General features: G+C 53.2%; 5 protein-coding genes across 5 annotated transcripts; 3 read left to right on the forward strand and 2 right to left on the reverse strand.

The window, feature by feature from the left end:
* Positions 1-1,073: 1,073 nt before the first annotated feature.
* On the forward strand, positions 1,074-3,531 carry BBA_06160 (MIZ zinc finger protein; the record flags this gene model as incomplete). The annotated part of the gene is made up of 2 exons (XM_008601257.1): positions 1,074-1,980; positions 2,027-3,531. 2 exons carry the CDS (start codon positions 1,074-1,076, stop codon positions 3,529-3,531), a joined length of 2,412 nt encoding a protein of 803 aa, XP_008599479.1.
* Positions 3,532-4,051: 520 nt separating this feature from the next.
* Positions 4,052-6,288, forward strand: BBA_06161 (Zn(II)2Cys6 transcription factor; the record flags this gene model as incomplete). The annotated part of the gene is made up of 4 exons (XM_008601258.1): positions 4,052-4,188; positions 4,379-4,942; positions 4,993-5,220; positions 5,265-6,288. 4 exons carry the CDS (start codon positions 4,052-4,054, stop codon positions 6,286-6,288), a joined length of 1,953 nt encoding a protein of 650 aa, XP_008599480.1.
* Positions 6,289-7,634: 1,346 nt separating this feature from the next.
* Positions 7,635-9,278, forward strand: BBA_06162 (histone H1-binding protein; the record flags this gene model as incomplete). Its single annotated transcript, XM_008601259.1, has 4 exons — positions 7,635-8,222; positions 8,281-8,507; positions 8,558-8,906; positions 8,964-9,278. 4 exons carry the CDS (start codon positions 7,635-7,637, stop codon positions 9,276-9,278), a joined length of 1,479 nt encoding a protein of 492 aa, XP_008599481.1.
* Positions 9,279-9,799: 521 nt separating this feature from the next.
* Positions 9,800-11,938, reverse strand: BBA_06163 (U3 snoRNP protein; the record flags this gene model as incomplete). The annotated part of the gene is made up of 1 exon (XM_008601260.1): positions 9,800-11,938. One exon carries the CDS (start codon positions 11,936-11,938, stop codon positions 9,800-9,802), a length of 2,139 nt encoding a protein of 712 aa, XP_008599482.1.
* Positions 11,939-12,394: 456 nt separating this feature from the next.
* On the reverse strand, positions 12,395-14,341 carry BBA_06164 (RING-15 protein; the record flags this gene model as incomplete). The annotated part of the gene is made up of 1 exon (XM_008601261.1): positions 12,395-14,341. The coding sequence occupies one exon, from the start codon at positions 14,339-14,341 to the stop codon at positions 12,395-12,397; it is 1,947 nt and encodes a 648-aa protein (XP_008599483.1).
* Positions 14,342-14,776: the final 435 nt, after the last annotated feature.

The raw sequence follows: 14,776 nt of genomic DNA on the forward strand, positions 1-14,776 counted from the left end.
CGGGAGGGTGGAACAGGAGGTACCACTCCCTTGCCATACCTTACGTATTACAAGAGGTGCTTGCAGGAGCTGTATTCAGAAGTGAGATGCCTTCATGTTGGCCGCGACGTACTTCGTATATCTATTTTGGCTAGGCCTCGCTGTGAATTCGCTGCGCTATTCACCGTCTAGTGCGGGTCGAGGCCTAGGTTGGTTTCGAATCCGAATTCAGCAGTCGTGGCATCTGTCCACTCAAATACTAGTTGGTGCTACTCTAGCATCATAAGGTAGTTACATAGGTAGCCATCTATCTCACTTCAGGCCTATTTAGGAGCCCGCGATCGTGTCTGCCAACGGTGTCGATCCATGGTCCCCTCCGGCTGCCTTGCTGTGCTACGCTATCTTGTGCACAGTGAATGCCAAAGTCCAGATTTGATCTATTTGCGACTCTTGTCATCTTTTTTGGCTGCAAACTGTGCCATGCCTTTTTGCAGCGACGGCGCCCCAACCATTGCACCGGCGAAACCTTGCCCAAACGCTACTCGCGTCGCCCCAGCCCGTGCCAGTAAAGCACACATGGCGGCACCACCATATTTTGGCTAGCCATCTGGTCCTGCACATCCAGGTAATAGTGCAGAACGAGGGTTAAGCGCTTGTATGGCTTGCAGCACGCCTGTGTTACGCTCCTGTTGAGGTCTACACTCACACACAATGGACGCGCCACCCATTTTTGTGAGCGGTATACCCCTCTGTCAGCATAATTACCAGCAAAACACAACACCCATCGAGGCTGAATGTCTTGACAGCGGGCGCCAAAGCAACCATGCCTTTCATTTCGATCCAGCATGCGCGCTCATCCGACGCCAGTCCGCCGACAAGCAAGATGAAAGTGTAAGAGTCCTCTATTATCGAGTAGTTCATGGCTCCTTTGCTACCTACCTAGGTAAACAGCTCCGGGCGCCGAGTGACTGGCCCGCGCAGCTGTCTGACCGTCACCTGCAGGCCTTCTTCCTGGCACCGCAAGCATTCACTACTACATATAAAATTTTCGCCCGTCACCTCTCTTCACCCTTGCGCAAACAGAATGATTCAAGATGCCTTCCAACACGCCACCAATACCTCCCATCACGGCACCCTCCATACCCGACCTCTGTCAGCAGCCCTTCCCCGGCGCCGTGTCCGCCATGGCAACAACCTCCCAGCCGCGGCCAACGGCCATCGAAGTACCACCAGCCTTGCCGCGACCTGGCTTTATGTTTCGTGCAGACGGAGTCTTATCCGATGACGCTCCCTTGGTATTTTCGGAATGGAGTGGTAGGGTTGATCAGTTGATCAACAACATCGATACTTTACAACAGAGCCATGAACTCCTTCGAGAGCGTTGCTTGCTCTTGTCTGCAGCCTGCAAGAAACACGACATCACCTACATCGTCATGCATCACATATATTGTATCTGGTCACACAGCAAACAACACGCTTATCAAATCATGCTGCCGTTTGCGCCTGATGCGATAGACAGCGCATTCGCCGCCCTCTCGCTGCTTGTTAAAACCAACGACGCTCTTTCACCTGCGCAACTCGACTGGTTTCACCGCTTCCCTGCCCAAACTTTTGACTCATTCGTTCCTTCACCGATTCTAGTACGGGTAATAAAAGATATCTTGCGCCTTCTTTCGGCATTTGCAGCGCATTGGCCAGACTTTCGGGCACGCATCATATCCCGCAGCTTTCCCGCTCTTGTCTGCGAAATGAGAGACGTGCTACAATGCTCGTCATATATCGTGCAAAACATCATCTTCCATACCAGTCGCCGGCTTTTAGGCTGCCCGGATGGCTATCTCATGGATGTTTTCCAGAATTCCTTCGATCGTGACCGGAACTTCGAGTCGGCCATTTCTTTTAATCGCTTTACGCCAGACCATATTCAGCAGACAAGGCAAGCATTAGTGATGAACTATTCTGGATTGATTGCGCACATACGCTCTCAAGCGCACAGCATCTGTAAGCCGTTTGCTACATACTGCCTGCATTTGCTGACCCTGCTTAGCCCACGTCTTACAGTCTCTAGATGCTCCCGGTGCTCATACGGCAAGAGAATCAGCTGTGGCTCATACACCTAGGTCATCAGCTGTACAGCCAAATGATCAGACCCAACTCAATCAAATGCCGGTAGTTTCAGCTAGTGTGCGCTTTCTCGGATCAGGTAACAGTACATTCGTGTGCTCCTCACCGAATCAGCCCTTTCAGTCTTCTGGCCAAACAATACATCCTTTCAACGGCACACACTCACCAATCCCGGTTCCGCCCCGAGCCCAGCCTCGTAACATACCAAATATTATGCCTCAGCACGTTCAGCCTACTGTACCTTTGAAAACGAATTCAGCTTCAAGCTTGGCTGCATTCTTGGAGGCGGCACCCGGCAAAGTGTTCAGGCGGATACCTGAATCGGAGTATCCCCAGAGTGCCTATGGCTTGCCATCACTAATGGTCGGCTTGCATTTGGCACGACAGCGTAGCCCTAGGCGGGTGCCCCTCGACAATGGGCCCATGAGGTACTATCAATATGTCGACAATCTCGTTCTTCAGCCTATAAGGCTAGAAGTGAGCATGAAGTTGAACAAGATTGAATTCTCGCTATCAAAACATCAACTTCAGAGAATACCAGTGCGCCAGGAATCCGACATTCGCAGTCTACCGGTCGTGAGGTTCGAAGACAACACTCTGCGTTTCAGAGTGCGTGTCTGCCGATTTCCATCAGGGTATAATGAGATGAGCGAGTCAAAGTGGTTACAAGCAGGCACATTTTGGCCAGAACAGATGCACGTCATGATCAACTCGATTCCATGCCTCTTGAGTCGCAAACAACACTTCCATACAGACTTGCCTGTTGAGATCACCACTAACGTGAAATCTGGTGATAACGAGCTTCATGTTAGCTTGCCATCGCTGTCTCAGAACGAGGTCGGGTACGACTACTTTATTGGAGTCGAGATAGTCACCACGCAAAAGTATGCATCTGTGTGGCGCGCTATCAATACTAAACCTCGTTCTTCTGCCGACGCGACGAGAGACGCGATCAAGCACCGCTATAGGCTACACGATACTGACGAGGTCGCTCTGCTCAGTAGTACCTGGAAAGTCTCCATCTGCGACCCCATCAGCTCAAAGATGTGTGACACTCCTGTTCGCGGCATCGACTGCAAACATTTTGAGTGTTTTGATCTCGAAAACTGGTTGCAGACCCGTCCACTGAAGCCCGGGGCGTCACAAACCGAACCATGCCTAGTCGACTGCTGGGCCTGCCCGATTTGTGGCGGTGATGCGAGGCCGAACCAACTGCGCATCTGCGACTATTTTTCCGATGTTGTGAAACAGTTGCGCGAGGCAGGCAACTCGGAGATGAGAACCATTGTCATAAGTGAAAATGCCGAGTGGCAACCGCTGGTTGAAATATCTTATTACCAAAAACAAGAAAGTCCATCGGGAGGGCATCTGCATCAGTCGCAACAAGCAGCGAAAAAGGTAGAAGTCATTGAGATATTAGACGATTAGCAGCTACCAAAGAGACACGCTCCTCATACTGTTCGCAGATATAGCTGCAAAAAACATGCCACTGCGACCACCATGTAATACGATGCTACACCAGACCCCGCCACGAAATCGAATATTTCCATGCGCTAGCATCATCGACGCAGGTCAGACGAATTGTTAGTACTTACAAAGTTAACGCGCGAATTTCCACATTTTTTCAAGTAATTTCGGATCCCGCCTCCAAGCTCACCGGCCTAGCACTAACCCGTTGGAGTCAAGACATCTAACAGTCCGTACGCCTATCACAACCGCCGACGCCTTACCAAAAGAGTATCCAAAGTCCACGTTGCGCGGTCTTCATTGCTTATATCCCCATGACGTCCAGGCCTTTCCTGTGCGCTTTCCCCTCCCATCATCTCACCCCGCAAAAACCGGCTTAGGGGTAGGAACGCGAAGTCGTCTAACCCGCTGAAGCCTTGATCGATCGCAATCGTCTGGAGCTTGTCATCACACCACATAGCAATAGAACGAACTCACCACGATGCAGGGTCTGACGCCACCCGAACGGCCAGCAAGCCCGCCGCGTAGGCGCAGGGCTTGCATCCCATGCACGAATGCCAAAGCGCGTTGTAATTTCACCGACCTTGACGGCGGCCCCGATGATGCCGTTTGTGAAAGGTACGTTTCTTTTGGTGAGACGCTTCGATAGCACCTCCACGGCTAATTCACGACTGTAGATGTGAGAGAATTGGCATCAGGTGCACTGCAAAGACTTCCAAAAGCCTGCGGAAACCACGACTGGTGAAACCGCTCAACAAGTATGCTTTTGCCGACAAATATCGTCGCGGTAAAACTAACTTGTCTATAGTCGTGTCGCATCTTTGGAGGATCGTTTAGACGCCTTGACGACAGCTATCGAGGCGCAAAATGCTCTCACCTCACGCAGTTTGGGCATAGGCGGATCGTCCAATCCCAGCCTAATACCAGGCCTGACTCACGCACAAAGCCCTGCTCAGGCGCAGAGCCCTGTAGTTCCCGCGACATCGTCACCAGCGAGCTCTACCTCGGCGTCAAGGCTGTCGCCGGCAGCTCCGCGCCAGGGCTCGACCAGCTGGCCGTCGTCCAAACCGTCTGTCCAGCCGCCGCCTATGGGCCTCTCCTGGCCACAGGCAGAAAGGATTCTTGCCATTTACCGCGATATCTGTCTATACAACTTCCCATTTGTGTGGATTCCTGGCCACATGACGGCGCAGGAGCTGTGTGAGTCCAAGCCCTGCCTATTCCGGGCGGTAATGCTCTCCTCAGCTCCCTTACCGGTGGCGAGATTAAAAAAGATGAAACGCAACGTCATCGCGTACATTAGCCAACGTATGCTCGTTGAGGAGGAAAGAAGTCTAGACGTTTTGCAAGGGTTGCTAATTGTCATTGCTTGGTATGCGAGCCCTTGTCTATTCGCATCTGATCGAAACTGACAAGAAGCAGGGCGGATTTACAGAGTCTATACGACCAGCAGATTACAAATCTCACGTATTTGGCAACAGGCTATGCACATAATCTCGGAATCACCAAGATTCCACGTGAGTTGCTCAAGCAAATCGGAATGGACAATGCTCCAGATGATGTGAGAGCGGCAAAAGATATCAACGTGCCCAAGGCGCCGTCGTCGGATGAAATGCGAGCATTTCTTGGGGTGTACTACTTACTATCAATGTACGTACAATCACAAAATGATTGATGCCAAGCTAACCACTCAGAAACTCGGGTCAGTTTGGCCGCAACACGACCATGCGCAGCCAATACGTCGACTTTTGTGCCGACGCCCTCGCCCAGGCCGGCGAGTACCCTTCCGACTTTCTCCTTCAGCAAGTCGTGCGCCTCATGCAAATCGAGGACCGCATCTCGGAATTCTTCGGCTCGGCCAACGACACGGCGCGCGGGCGGCCGCTCCTGTTTCTTGTCGACGAAAACGTCACGACGCTACGCGCCGAGCTCGACAGCATCCTCGAGTCCCTCACCTACACGGAGCTGGCGAAGCGCCTCCCGCACTGCTCCCCGGACCAGATCGACCATTTTGCGCGCTATTTTGACCTCACCCGGCAGTACCTCCTCGTCCGACTGTACGAGCCGGCCACCTACCTTGGCGACCTGCCCGAGAACAGCGTCGAGCCCGGTGGGCGGCACCAGTACCGTGCCACGGCCCTGCAAAACTGCCTCGTGGCCGCCAACGCCTTCTTCGAGACGGTTACCAACGTGCCTGCCACCAGCGCCCGCTTCCAGGCCCTCGCCGCCCCGGGTCAGACGGGCTTCGTCATGGTCATTTGCTCGCGGCTGCTCGTCGTCGACGCGCCCGACTGGGACGCTGCGGCCGCGCGGCGCATCCTCGACTTCTCGGACTTTTTGGCCAAGATTATTGGCCGCCTCCAGGTGGCCGAGGAGCGGCGCAAGGTCAACGTGGAGCATTTTGTGCGTGAGACGCGCGTGCTCGGCGTGACGCAGGAGGAAATGGACGAGCCCGGCCGCTACGCGGGCACGTCGCAAAAGACGGCGTACATTAAGGCGTGGTACGAGAACCGCCTGCGGCAGATGGACGAGGCGGCAGCGGCGGGGGGTCATGCCGCCGCGCCGCTCTCGTCGGAGCCCATGTATATTGAGGAGAGGTTGCTGGGCCGTCCGTGGTACCGGCTCGCAGGCAGTGCCGGCCCGCGCTGGTTCGTGGGGCTCTTGGAGGGCTCGGCGTGGAATTTTGATGATGTACAGATGAGTAACCAAACCAATTGAAGCGGTCGGTCGATGGGGAAAATTCGACGAGAATTGTCCTTCTATCACTGATTGAACCCGAGTCGCGCAGTGCTAGCAATTGTATGAACAATGTGCAATAACTTTTCAGTTGTACCGATACAATTCTCGTACTAAACTGTCACATGCTATGAGTTTCGAAGAGCAAGACTTACACGACTCGATGATCAGTGACAGCTGCGTGGATGAATACTAGATCGCGGTTACGCGTCAGCGGGTGGAGCGGGCCGCAAGTCGGTACATAGAACCGGCCTAGCATCCGCGTAGTATCTGTTCGATATCTTCTAACACGCTTGTTCTGTACCGCGTCTCACCTGTTCAGCCGTTTAACCCATGCTGGATTTCAACTTCGGCTCGTCACTTCTGGACTATTGGCCCAGGCAGATCGGTGAATAGCGCCCTACCGAACCTGATCAACACGCCAATTCGCTTGATCTACGTTTTTCCGTCAATTTGGACATTGTAGCTCCAGCCAGCTTGCGTTAGTGGGCGGGGGGGGGGGGGGGGAGGCAAGACTCACTTCTATCGTCTGTCCTTTTGGTCATTGGCGAATTTCTCCGGGAGATGCGCAGACCATCACTGAGCCAGTGAGCCAACTCTTTCAATTTGTTGATGTCGCTGATTTTTCAACTTTGTGCGCCTCTATTTTCGTCATTTTGCTGACTCCTGTACTATGAAGTAAACTAGGCGATGATGACGAGTTGGCGTGGAGCTGGAAGCACAAGGAGAGCAGCACCAACTAGGGCGCTGACCACAGCCCGTATGCTGGTCCATTTTGAGCGTCTCAATTTCATGATTCCCTTCACGCTTGCTCCTGGCTCTCACAGTGACTCTCGATTTTTTTAAGGCATGCCGTGTGGTCATCAGCAAATGAGCGCTTCAACTACAATCAGTTCCTCATGCCCTGCAACAGATTCATGCAAGACAGTCACTATTGACGGTATCACGCCCATAAAAAGCTTTCTAATTCGGCTGATCACTGGTATCATTCTCTTGCCGTAGATTCAGTCAAGTTGACGATCTTTGATGCGGAGACACAGCATTGCTATACAATGCCACCTAATAATAAAGATGACGGTTGTGGTTAGCCGACCCGCCCATGCTCAAAGAACCAATCAGGTGCGCGAATCTCCGCCCTGGATCAGCAGTCGTGTCAGTCCATTTAAAACTGGCCCGCGCAGCTCTTTCGCGAGCTGATGCCACTTGAAACGAAGGCCTGTCTCGTGCAGAACAAATACTGGACGTTTCAACCACAATTGCGCATAGATTGTGTTGTTACATTGTGACTGCGTAATCAGAATCAACTACTTTCACGCATAAAAACCACCATGGCAGACGCCACAGAGCAAACGCGACCGAATGCTGACCCTGCTGGTTCTGTCGAGGGCGCGGTTGCGACCGAAGCTGCTGCGGTCGAAGCTAACGCTACCACCACCGTCGCGCCCACGGCTGATGCATCATCGACTGAACAGGTAGAAGCTGACGAAGAGGATGAAAAATCCAAAAAGGTCACTTTGGCCGATTTGTCCGCCAAGGGCAGTGCGCTCTACGCGCACAAGAACTACGAGGAGGCCGCCGAGGTCTTCTCGCGCGCTAGCAATCTGCAGGCTGAGCTGAATGGCGAACTCGCCCCCGAGAATGCCGACATTCTCTTCCATTACGGACGCAGCCTGTTCCGAGTTGGCCAAAGCAAGAGCGACGTTCTGGGTGGGCAGGCCGCTGGAGAGTCCAAGAAGTCCAAAGCAAATGGCAGTGCTGCGCCCAAGGCAAGTTCATCGAAACTGCCCACTCTGGGTGAGGCTACGACAGAGACGTCCGTCGAGGCCTCCAAGAGCAAGGACAGCGAAGCCGAAAAACCCCTGTTCCAATTCACCGGAGACGAGAATCTCGTTGGCTCTGACGACTCTGACGAGGAGGTACGCTTGACTTGAGTACACAAAAACATGCGCATCTGACTAATTTGGATGTCGATAGGGCGGCGAGGGATTTGAAGAGGAGGAAGATGACCTCGCCACTGCATTCGAGATTCTCGACCTCGCGCGCGTGTGTTACATGAAGCAGCTTGCTCAGCTCGAGCAAACCGCCGATGGCGACAAGGGCAAAGGGACCTCTGGCGAGCTGTCTCCCGCTGAACGTCATGTCAAGGAACGCCTCGCTGACACGCACGACACCCTTGCCGAGATCTCGTTGGAGAATGAACGGTATGCGCGGCCTCACCTGCGTAGTAGTACCAAACCGCTAATGGCAACAGCTATCCCAATGCCATTGAAGACGGTCGCGTAGCTCTCAACTACAGGCTCGAGCTATACCCCACAGAGTCGGAGGTTATTGCCGAAGCTCACTACAAGCTCTCTCTTGCGCTTGAATTTGCCTCCATCACCAGCTCTGGTGATGAGGGTGCCAACTCCAAGCGCGAGGAAATTGATCAGGATCTTCGCGATGAGGCTGTCAAGGAGATGGATTTAGCGATCAAGAGCTTCAGACTTAAGCTGCAAAGCAAGGAAGTAGAGATAGCTACCTCCGCTTCTCCCTCCGATAACGAAATTCTTCGCAAGGATGTTGTCGAGATGAAGGAGCTAATTGCCGACATGGAGCAAAGAGTACGACATCCCGCTGCCTTCATTTTGTCTTCTCACATAATGCTAACCCGACAATAGCTTGTCGACCTTCGCAAAAACCCTATCGACCCCCAGGAGCTTCTAGGCGCCACTGAGGCTAATGTTCTCGGCGGCCTCTTTGGCGCCGTGCTCGGTGAGACCCCCGAGCAGACGCAGGCGCGTGTTGCCGAAGCCACCAAGGGCGCCGTCGACTTGACGAGCATGGTGCGCAAGAAGGCCAAGCCCGAAGCTGAGTCGAATACTGCTCCCGTCCTCGCTGAATCCTCCGTCAATGGCAAGCGCAAGGCCGTGGATGACCTTGTCGAGGCTGGCGGCGAGTCCCCAAAGAAGGCGCGAGTCGAAGAGGAGGCGTAATATTCACTGAAGCAGTGTATTAATATCTAGCTGTGTCAATAATGAAAGATGGACGGGATTACCACGGAGGCGAAATCGCTTTGGTTTGCTTTGTTCGAAACGCGGCTCAATGACACCGCCACGTGGGGACCGGTGGTCTTTTCTCTCTCGGACCTGGAGTTTGCGGCGTCTGGACGGCGGACTGAGATTGCTTGGTGGATATCGGACGATATCCTCTTCCTTCTCAGATTTACAACGACCAGTTTGTTAGTTGTTCGTTTTTGGGAGCCTGTGCTTTCTAGCTAGGCCCGTTTTCTCATCACATTCAATTGAACAGTTCACAATACATATTGACTGTTGACGTGTGTATGCATCGTAATCGATATTTACTGTAGAAAGAAGTTGTTGCCATGCAGACAGACCCCGAGCGCCACTTATGATGTAGAAGAATACTAACATAAAACCCAAGAAAAAAACCATTACAAGATCGTAGAAACCAAGCAAGTGAGCCTGGTATATGTAGAATGACAGCAGCTGATCGCTTAGAGCTTGAAACTGCCACTGGACATGGCCTTGGCGGCCTTGATCCTGTTGCCGTCGACGTCCGTGATCTCGCCTTTGCGGTTGATGACCCTGACGCCGCCCTTTTTGAGGTCGGCAATGGTCTGGGCCTTTTTACTCGCGCCCGCACGCGAGCCGCCTGACGCGCCGCCGTTGCCGGCCTTGCGCACGCGCTCCTTGTGCTGCCGACGGCGACGCGCCTTATCCTCGCGCGACATCTCCTGCCGAGCTACGGGCAGGCCGCTCTTGGATACCAACTCGCCCTTGCCGGCTGTATCGGCACCAGCCTTGTAAACCTCCTGTGGTGCCATGCGGCTGCTCTCACCGGCCACGCCCTGCGCCGTCGCTGGCTGCGCGTCCTCCATAGCAATGGTGGCCACATCGGCCACAACCGAGAGCGAGACCGCCGTCGGCTTGGGCTTGTAATGCCAGCTGCTGAGGGCGTCGAGCTTGGCGGAGACGTCCTTCCACATACTTTCTACCTCCTTCTCCTCGCGCTGTAGCTTCTCATCGGACTGGCTGACGTAGTTGTCAGGGTCAGCATTCTTTATGTGCTCTTCTTCGTAGATCTGGGCGAGGCTCTTGTCTGATTTGCTGTCCTTAACGTCGACGAGGCCGCGACGCGTTCCGGCGGGTAGGGTCTCGGTCTCAAGGCGGCGCTTGAGAACTTCGTCGAATTCTTCTGAGAGGATTCGGCGCTTGATGAGCTCCTCTATGCTCTCGCTAACTTCGGGTGTGATGACGGGTACTGGCTTGCCAACGTATTCAAAGTCGAGATCGTGCTCGAGAAGCGAATTGGTTGGGCGCTCCGGAGCCTTGGCTTCGCCGGACAAAGTCCATTCGCGCTTAGCTACGGAGGCGGCTTCAAGTTTTCGAATCTCTTCGGCCAGCTTCGCTTGTCTGCGCTCATGTGCTGATCGACGAGACTTTGGGTCGCCGGCGGAGGCATCTGAAAGGGCATCCTCGGTGTTGTCCATGTCTGATTCGTCTTCGAAAAGGTCTCGGCGAACATCGGCCATGGCCCGCTCCATATCTTGTTCGGTTGGCTCTCGAGCCTTCGGGGCTGACTTTCTTGACTTTTTCGGATCTCTTTTGCGCGGTGGCGGCGCGAAGAAGTCCTTGTAAAATACGTCGTTGGCGTTATTCTCGACATCATCGAAGCCATCTTCGAAAGCAGCGGCTTCGTCGTCACTATCGCCTTCTGGTGCGTCCAAAGCCATGTCGCCGAATGTAGGACCGTCATCGTCATCCTCTTCATCCTTCTCGTCAGCCATGTCGTCAACATCTGTATTCTTTTTCGACCGTTTGCTCTTTGAGACCTTCGACTTTTGGGATACAGCGTTGGGGTCCGCATTCCAGTCTACTTCCTCATCATCGCTGGCCATGTCGGTATTCGGATCGCCGCGAATATCTTGCTCTTCGAACCATTGTGTCTGCTTGTTAAAATCGTCCAGAGAGAAAAAGCCGTCATTGAGGCCATCGGGGTCTTCCACAAAGGGTTCGCAATCGTCGTCGACGCCAGATTCTTCGGCATCCTCCTCATCTTCCTCCTCCAACTGAATGCTGAGAGGCTCCTCGTCAATGTCAGAGAGCTGGTCGGCACCTTCGGCAAGTTCTGGCTCCTCGAGCTCCACGCCAGAGTCAAGTTCCCCAGCATCTTCGTCCTCTTTGGACGATTCGGTGTCCAAGTTGCTCCCGTCCTCCTCCTCGTCTGCCTTAGATGCCGAAACTTCTCCAGTAATGTCACCATCGACGAGATGAATCTCACTCTTCTTTTCCATCTCACTTAGAAGTGTCTCTGAGAATTGTAAGACACCGCCGATAACCTTCTTGGCCTGCTGCCAGACCTGGTTTGTCTGAAAGCCGTCGATGTAGATTTTCCGCAGCTTGAGAACATCTTCCTTTTCGCCGCCGCGCTTTCGTTTTCTCGATTCCTTTAGTCGACTCCGCTGCTCATCGCCAACCTGCACGGCGAAGGCTTCTAAAGTGTCTCGCACTAGATTGAGCGATTCAGTGGACAGTTCCGTCGTCGGCTGCAGGAAGACATGGCGGTTTTCGGGCTGCAAACTTTGCAACAGCGCAATGGCGGCTCGGTTGGCAGAGAGCGCATCCGCTTCCATGTTTGATCCGGCCGTTAATGTGTGCGACGTCGAGGTCAGTGATGATGAACTATCGGCTGCCATGCTCTGCAAAGATTGCGTATCGGGAATTGGACTTGTGAAGGGACAAAAATTTTTGGAAATCGAGGGACCTCCCCACTATTCGTCGGCGCTACAAACGCCGATGGGCCGCTCAGCAAAGCAGCACCTTGAGCGCAGTTCTCGCGTGCTGAAATCAATACCCGAACTTTGCTTCAAAATTCTCGATATGGAAAACTACGAAAGAACCGAGAAACGCAGAAGGCGAAAAAAAATTCAATTCAAATGGAAGTCTATCGCTGTAGAAGTCAGATGTTGTTCAGCGCTGGCAAATCTGTATCAGTTATATAAATCGGTAAAACAACTACGTCCCAAAACAATAAACGCCACACATGCCTAATACAGACTCCCCGACCCAAAAGTAGGTGTTACACGTGTCTAGAGGCCTCTACGGCCACCAGTACTCATGAGAGTTATTTTTTGTTTCTTCTTCTTCTTGCCACCTCCTGTAGAGCCGCCGTGAACCTCACGCTTACTTCCTCCCTCTTGTTCGGCCATATGAATAGCATCCAGCTGCGTAGCAAGATCGGCCTCGGAAAGAAGCTCGGACTCGTTGAGCCAGCCGTCATCTCTGGGCTCCACATGCGTAGCACTCATTTCTGGAGAAGCGGCCACTGCGACTGTGCCCCAAATGGTCCTCTCTCCGGTCGGGCTAGTTGACATGGAGGCCAGAGTGTCGAAGCCAAGACGGGCTTCCCGTGGCGTAGTACTGGATGCGCCATTCAAAGGCTGGAATTCCGACAAATCCATAAGCGGTGGTTTATCTGCTTCTATACCCCGATGCGGTACAGGAAATCCAGCAGAATTGTGCAAAGCAGCAGCCTCTATACGTTCAGCATCAAGTCGCTCGCGTTCTTCTTGTGCAGCCTTGTCTGCGTTGCGCTTGCGACGTTTAGCAATCTCCGACGCAAAGGTCGAAAGCGTTTCCTCTGGGACAATGTCAGTCCAGTCACACTCCAAGAAGCTAATGACGCATCCGTGAGGAAGGTGACTCAAGTACTTGGCTCGCTTTCGTAGAGCATCATCAACCAGATGGCCAGTCGAAATATGCTCGACGGTCGGGAGTAGCGAGGACGGAAAGGAGGAAAAAGACCCATACTTGGTCTTGAGGATGCGAATGTCCAAAGGCGAGAGATACAGGTGCGGGGGAGTGCTGTAAAAGTAGAAGTCCGAGTCCAAAATTGGCTTTCCCGAGGTTCTATTCGTTGACAAGGTGGCTGCGGCGACGTCGGTAAGATCGTCAATGCGTTCCTGTAAAGATTTGACAGCTTTGATAGCACGCTGCGTCCACTCTCCATCTTGGCCGAAGAGATCTTTATCTTCTTTTTCTTGTTTCAAAAGGGCAGCAACTTCCTCTTCATACTGTTCGGTCATATATTCCTTCGTTCCTTTCATGATTCGGGCGTAGTCAAGAACGTTGGCAGCAAAATGCCATGGCACATCATCGCTAGAGTTGATGACTTCGGTGCCCCCTTCTCTGGGAATTGCCAGTGTTGAATTTGCTTTACGTGCCATGAGGCGAAGCACAACATCGTCGCCGGGCCGTGGAAGAGAACACTCTTGTCCGGAATAGAAACGCACAGGTCGCACCTCCTGCATATACACGCTGTCTTCGCAAAGCGGACATTTCTTCCACTTTGCGACTTTTCCATATCTGGCTTCGTCCTCAGTCGTGGTCATGAAACGAATCATACAAGGTAGGCAAAAAATATGGCCGCAGCGAGCCATCCGGGGAGCCACAGGCTCGGAGAGGCAGATAGGGCACAAAGCAGTTTGCGATTCTGATGAGGCAATGACCTGCAAAACATTTGCCCAGTCAATGTACATGTCAGCATCAGCGGCCTGGCCCTTATACGACACCTCTGGTCGAACGACAAAGCGATAATTGGCATGAACATATCGCGCCTTGTCAACAGTATGATAGCCTGAGCCAAGACCCGATGTAGGATGACGACGATGGGGTCGTGGATGAAAGTTATGATCCTGAACAGAACGTGGGGCCGTATAGTCCAATAAATGCGTGATGGAAGTCTGTCCTCGGCGGCTAGAAGGGTTCCGAACAGCGCGCATCTCGGCGAATGTGTCGTCCCTATCCAGCGGGCAGTGAGCCATGCGATCTCCGGCTGGGCGCCTCTGATTTCGATGCTGCTTGCGAGATCCTTGACCTTTTCGTGGTGTGGATTGCGCGGCGGCCACGGCAGATGAGGACGGACCTGGACGACGCGAAAAGTCGGGAGCCGGAGCGGGGCGATCGGGACCAGCTTGAGTAGGATAATTTGAGGTGGCTGCGAGGGACTTGCCCGAGCTGGCACTCGACAGATTCATGATAATATCAGACAGGAGCTCAAAACGGAACGAGGGACTCGAGTTGAATGGCCAGGAAGAATCCAATTACTCGTTCCTTGACGTGAACTCGCGGGGATAGTTGAGGTTGGCTAGGCTCTCGAATATTCCGCTGACGAAGCGCGATTGCTGCTCCTTTGTAGGGTGGTAGCAAACTGAGGCGTTAGATATCGTATGGATGGATGATGTTCTCGAGGATTTTAGGTCTCACGACCATGATTCTGGTCTGTAGCGACGGAGATCCGATGGGATCACGCTGGGACAAAGCCCGTAACAGGGCAATGCTGGGCCAGGTTCCTTAGTTGCTACTTGACTCACTTGGCGGGGCAAGCCAGAAAGTGTTGCAATCACAAGAGGAAGGCGGTGTGCAAACGGGTGATTAATGCACCTGGCTAAATTTACACGTGAGCTAAGATT

Source organism: Beauveria bassiana (assembly GCF_000280675.1).
Source record: "Beauveria bassiana ARSEF 2860 unplaced genomic scaffold BBA_S00017, whole genome shotgun sequence".
NCBI lineage: Eukaryota > Fungi > Ascomycota > Sordariomycetes > Hypocreales > Cordycipitaceae > Beauveria > Beauveria bassiana.